Genomic DNA, 6,550 nt, shown 5'->3' on the forward strand with positions numbered 1-6,550 from the left:
CTCGTATTCATACACCCACCTTGGGACTAATACCCCGCATTTGAACATTTGAATGACAATAAGTATGTATCTCCATGTGGACATGGGCAAAGATCATACAGTGCGTTTGACTAACGTCATGACATCTCTTTATAGGACCTATAGTCTATCTAAGAATTGAAATCATTTGGTATGTATGTGTGTACCATTTGAAGTCTTGGTAAAGAGGTTAGTCCCTCCCATATTTGGTATGTATGTGTGTACCATTTGAAGTCTTGGTAAAGAGGTCAGTCCCTCCCATATTTGGTATGTATGTGTGTACCATTTGAAGTCTTGGAAAGAGGTGAGTCCCTCCCATATTTGGTATGAATGTGTGTACCATTTGAAGTCTTGGTAAAGAGGTGAGTCCCTCCCATATTTGGTATGTATGTGTGTACCATTTGAAGTCTTGGTAAAGAGGTGAGTCCCTCCCATATTTGGTATGTATGTGTGTACCATTTGAAGTCTTGGTAAAGAGGTTAGTCCCTCCCATATTTGGTATGTATGTGTGTACCATTTGAAGTCTTGGTAAAGAGCTGAGTCCCTCCCATATTTGGTATGTATGTGTGTACCATTTGAAGTCTTGGTAAAGAGCTGAGTCCCTCCGATATTTGGTATGTATGTGTGTACCATTTGAAGTCTTGGTAAAGAGGTGAGTCCGTCCCATATTTGGTATGTATGTGTGTACCATTTGAAGTCTTGGTAAAGAGCTGAGTCCCTCCCATATTTGGTATGTAAGTGTGTACCATTTGAAGTCTTGGTAAAGAGGTCAGTCCCTCCCATATTTTCAATTTTTAAAGTGCTTTTATTATAAATTTTCGTTGTTTTGAATTTCATATTGTAAAAAGTTTTAGAACCTCTTTTGAAACAAATTCATATAAGGGTTATCCTTGTATCTCTTCCGTTATTGATGTTATCTTGTATTATTTAGGTCACGTCGTTATGTATCTTTTTGTTTGTTTTATGAAAATTTCAAATAAAATCAATCAATCCATGAAATTTATATATACATTTTTGAAAAACGCTATACATTTCCTGTTTCATTAAGCAAATCGCAGTGTTTTTTGTCGATCAGCTCCTTAAAAAAAATGATGAGATGAGTTCGTCAACTTTGAATGATGTGTTACATAAATAAACTAGAGGCCTACGATCAATACATACCCCAATGTATTGTTAAAACCATCATTATTCTCAACTAATGATCCTCTAAAATTGAAGGACTAATTGGTACTCAAGCTGTGATCCTTTTATTACAAAGAAGTATTTTTAGATTAATTGAATATGTTTGCTGCCAATGTATTATCATCACCATGTAGATAATCATATTGGACCCACTTACCTCTGGATAAATCATCTGACAACACCTCCACCAAGTATGTCTGGTTAAACTGCTATATAAAGTGTAGTTTTTAAATTTCAGATAAAGGCAGCAATGCCGAGTTATCGGTACCTCAATGAAAGACCAGAATGTCCTAGACCGATCGGGTTTTTACCACCGATACAACTAAGTACGTCACATGATGGTTTGGGCAAGTTGACCGGAAGTGATAGACGCGCAAGAGATTCAATAAAGCGTAAAGAACCGCATGCACGCTCTCGGAGATTTTACACACGGTACAAGAACATGCTGTTTAATATTGCGGGTTCCTTATCGTCAAGTGATGTCAGTGATTTGAAGTATTTGTGCAGAGGTAAGTTGCAATTTCCGAATTAAATGGATTCACACGGTATGGTGTTCATAAGAATGAGTATTGTACTCAGTCGATTTGAAATGTGTATAAAGCTCTGTCTACACTATCAAACTAGTTTGGCAAAAAAATTTGATGTGCCTAAATATGGTAGTGATATGCTTAAATATGGTAGTGATATAACATCATCGTGCCCATATATGGGCACATCACATTTTGTTGTCACATAAGGTTTGATAGTGTAGACAGAGCTTTAGACACGGTAGTTTATAAAATCAGGCACTAAACGAAAACAAACTTTTTCTGTATTGTGTCATTGACAAAACGATTTTTGCTTTGCAGATCACATTCGTCCGACCGAAGATATAGACAATGTCCGGAACGCATGGTCTTTTATTATTGTGTTGGAAAACAAGAATTTTTTGGCACCAAATAGTCTAGTTTTTCTACAAACTCTCCTGTATTACGTTGGCAGAACTGACTTGTACGGCCTAGTGTTAAAGTTCAGGATTGATAGACAAGATGAATACAAAATGGAAGGTATCGATATTCGTCACACATTAGAAGGTGAGTTTACAGAGTTGACGTGAGACAAATGGAAACAATCAACTATGACAAGAATATATTATTATCAATCGTCCTGTTAAAAGTTCTACACACAGATCCGTTTTTGGTAAACTTATATGCAACCTAAAATTGTATCCATCCTTTATGTAGACGTACCGGTACTTCTATTTATGGATCACACATAATTTATATATTTTATGAAATTATTTTTATCTATTTTAGATCCTAGAAGAATGGAACTTACTAAAGATATGCTAGATTTTCGACGTAAACTTAAGAAAACTAGACGAAATAACAAACCGAATATAGCCAACCTACAAGAACGGTTAAGTGAACTAAGCACCAGAGTGCAACATAATATCGATGATATGAATTGTTATAAACGAAAATTGATGGCAGTTGAAGGGCCAAAGGTCGTACGACTAGAACCAGTAGACCTAAAAACTGGTGAGATTCTGCATACAGAATGTAATCAACAGAGCGCAAAGAATCACAATAATGATAAATTAACAATAGAACCAAACAGACCTGCTGAAGATGACGTATTAAAAATCGGGTTGCAAACTATTGATAAAGTAAACCGACTTAAATCTACTGTTCATATAATTAAGAAGCCTCAAGGAAAGTACACATCTGCTGAAAAGAAGAATACAACTTCCACTACTCACTTGGACCTCTGTGCAGAGAAACAATCATGTGCAGTCGAGAAGGAGGCACCCAAAGAAGAAGGCGCGAAGGAAGATCCATCTAAAGGATATACGAAGAAACAACCGCAAATAAATGAAGGACATGCAACGGAACAATCATTACCCAGCGAAGGACCTCGAGTGAAACTACCCAATACAGGAACAGCACTGAAACAACGACTGTCCAAACCCGGACCTCAAATAAAACAAGGACCGGACAACACAGAACCGGTACCAAAACAGTCACAGCTGTCCACCGCCAGCGGTGTATCTCCATTTCCACTTTCACCCAATGAACACGAATATACTTTGTCTGAAGAAGCAATTATATCAGAGACCCCTATGCCACCGCCTTATAAAGAGTTCAATACAAAAGCTATCAACATTCTAAAAAAGTACAAAGATTTCAGCATTTTGACTAATTTAGAACATAAAAAAGACACTAGTAAAGTTGAAAACTCACCTTCAAAAATTAAAGATTTTCGAAATCGATTGCGTAAAAAAGTGCCTAAGTTTGGAATTCAGGAGAATAAACGGACAAAGCATAAAACCAGATCAAAGAAGGAGACTTCACAACTAAGTATGAAAGAGTGCTTCGACAAAAATCTATTATTCCCAGATATTTATGATAAATATGCCAGAACGCCACGCCCGCAAGCAACTGTTAAGAAAACGTAGGATTTATGCTAGTTTGTCTTTTGACGCACCAACAGGTTGATGAGCGCGAAAAGCTCTTTTTCTACACTATCAAACTAGTTTGTGTGATGTGCCCAAATATGGTAGTGATATTCCCAAATATGGTAGTGATATGACATCATCATGTTTGGGCACATCGCATGTTTGTTGTCGTCAGAATGATATCTCTTTGTGGTGTCTACCAAATTGTTTGAACAATAAACCTCCATGTATAAACTGAAGCAAAAAAGTGCAACTAATAATAATTTATAATAACATTACATTTTTTCTGATGTCTTTTTGATTATTATATAATATAATAATAATATTATTATAATAACTGTGTTTAATTTATGTGCGTGCTTTTTCTTCTTTTCATGAACGTTGTTTTATCACGATCGCTAGACAAAAACAGAAAAGAACTTTAAATTACCGTAATATATTTTATTATTAGATGATTTCTGTAAATAAATCAATAATTTGCTGGTATGCAGATATGCACGGGTATAGTTAACAGCAGCGTGTACATAATACCGTATCCGCATTATTACTTCGTCAACATCAAATGATACAAAAGCTAAGATTTAATTTTGTTTACAAATTGTGTTAAAAATGTAATAATTAGGCCTAGGCCTCTTACATAACATAGGCCTACCTCTTTAGTTTATATAAACTCCATATGTAGTCATTGTAATTATACATATTAACATCAATCAATATTAAGATAAGGTTGTCTTATCTTATCAACAGTGGGTAATATTAATAAAAATAACATTTTTCACTTTTGTCATCAAATACCAATATTTTAACCGGTTTAATAGTACTTTTCAGCATTCGCTAACATTCATATAGATAATATAGAAAAGGAAATGAGTGGTGATTATTTGTTTGCCTATTTTGATGGTTGCTGATGCAATTCAAATATAATATTTGACTTATCATTATTTGCTTAACGTAAATATACATTTTGATATGATTGTGTTAAAAGACTGCGTACCAGTCAATAATAATAATAATAATAATCACACGCGATTTTCAACACAATACCTCGCCTGATTATTTATGAAACCTATATAAAAGAGGTTGCCATAGTAATCAATGTTTGTTGTCATCATAGTAAGGTAACGTGGTGCGTTTTCCAATCATAACACGACGATAAAAACATCGGCGATGACATGCTCAATGGGTCGTACACTAAAAGAAACGATTCAGCGTTATTACTATGTTTATTGGTACAAATTACAAATAGCAATGCAAATAATTAATTTACTTTATAACGTCATACAAATAATAATAATTTAAAGTGCTGGAATATAATGTGCGGTCAATGGCGGATGGAAGGCTTATTTTGGTTGTTTAAAAATGGGGATGCTGGTTGAACCATGGCGGATGGAAGCTAGGCTTATTTTGGTTGGTTGAAAAGGGGGATGCTGGTTGAACCATGGTTCGAATTAAGCTCTGTCTACACTATCAAAGTTTATGTGACAAAAATATGTGATGTGCCCATATATGGACATCATGATGTCATATCACTACCATATTTAGAAAATTACTACCATATTATTTAGGTACATCACACATTTTTTTTATCAAACTAGTTTGATAGTGTAGACAGAGCTTAAGCCAAATCCATACACTTATAATGTCCCCTTCAGTAATCATCAATGCCACAACTTACCACAAAAACCTTTCAACAAAAACTGATTCTTAATTCGTATTTAAAAAAAAAGTTTACCTTCTGGTTCGTCATCTTGATCTTCTTCATAATCGGGTGCACTTTGCCTTCTCCTCCTTAATGGCGGTATTCTGTTAACAACATCTTTAATGTCAATGGTAGCTGTGTCAGACGTGTCTACAGTGAATGTGCTGGCCGAATCCCATGTATCCATATATTGGTTGCACACAATGCTGTTTATAGTGCGATGTGCAGAAATGAGTTGTCGAATTAACTGTTGGTCCTGATCACGCATTTTTACCTAAAAATAAATAATATATAATAGATCTTATGACATGAGAATATTATTATTATTATTATTAGGCCTATTATAATTAATACGGTAATGATTTATGGATGTGTGTGTTTGTGTTGTGACAAAACGAAATGATAGAAATGATGACGAAATGATGAAGAAGGGTTTCTTTAATGACGGAGGTAGAATTTTAACAAGATTTACTTACTTCTTTTTGGGGGATGCGCCGTTAGATGTTGTGACGGCTGATATGATGAATAATATGGAAACGTTTTTTTTTAAATAACTTACCAATTCATTACGTAACATTTTGACACATTTCCCCAGTCTATCAATAGAATCTGTTGTATGTTTTTCGTTAAAAACCCGCCAAATATCTTGAACACCAGATTGCTCAGAAACGGCAGACGATGGAGCATCTTGAATGATTGAAGGAGTCGTTGCGTCATCTCGATGGCAACCGTCTTCCAACGTCTTGAAATAACGTTGGTCATTGTTACCGAGTTTATCAGCGGGAATTTTCTCGTCAAATCCGTTTTGCCGTAGATTAAGTTGCATTTCTTTCTTTAATTTCCCGATTCGTAGTCGAGCACGTCTAGGAGTCGTCGTAGAGGTAGTATCACTGTTGCTAGAATCGCTTTCATCCAGAGATGTCACACAAACCAGCATTGCTAGACAGACAGACAAACCGACAGACACACGGGTTTCTTCTGAAGCGAGAGCACTTTGAGAAAACGACTACAAGCTTGTCACGTCGTCATTTAACATCGTCAAGATAACGCGGGAGCTGCATCGATCGCTGGAAACGACGAACAATAGAAACACAGCAGTCTCAGCTACTCAACTGACAAGCTAAACAAAAGATAGCACTTTTAAGTACAGTATCTTAAGTACGTCTGCTGCTGTTATTGTTGTTGTATTTAAGTATACTTCAATGCATTCATTC

The 6,550-nt window shown here is 35.5% G+C and overlaps 1 protein-coding gene across 1 annotated transcript; it reads right to left on the reverse strand.

Moving 5' to 3' along the window:
- Window positions 1-3,217: 3,217 nt before the first annotated feature.
- LOC140039930 (uncharacterized) lies at window positions 3,218-6,509 on the reverse strand. The gene is made up of 3 exons (XM_072085525.1): window positions 5,896-6,509; window positions 5,370-5,610; window positions 3,218-4,828 (listed from the first exon to the last, which is right to left on the reverse strand). Exons 1-3 carry the CDS (start codon window positions 6,271-6,273, stop codon window positions 4,746-4,748), a joined length of 702 nt encoding a protein of 233 aa, XP_071941626.1. The 5' UTR covers window positions 6,274-6,509; the 3' UTR covers window positions 3,218-4,745.
- Window positions 6,510-6,550: the final 41 nt, after the last annotated feature.

Source organism: Antedon mediterranea, chromosome 2 (assembly GCF_964355755.1).
Source record: "Antedon mediterranea chromosome 2, ecAntMedi1.1, whole genome shotgun sequence".
NCBI classification, from domain to species: Eukaryota; Metazoa; Echinodermata; class Crinoidea; order Comatulida; family Antedonidae; genus Antedon; species Antedon mediterranea.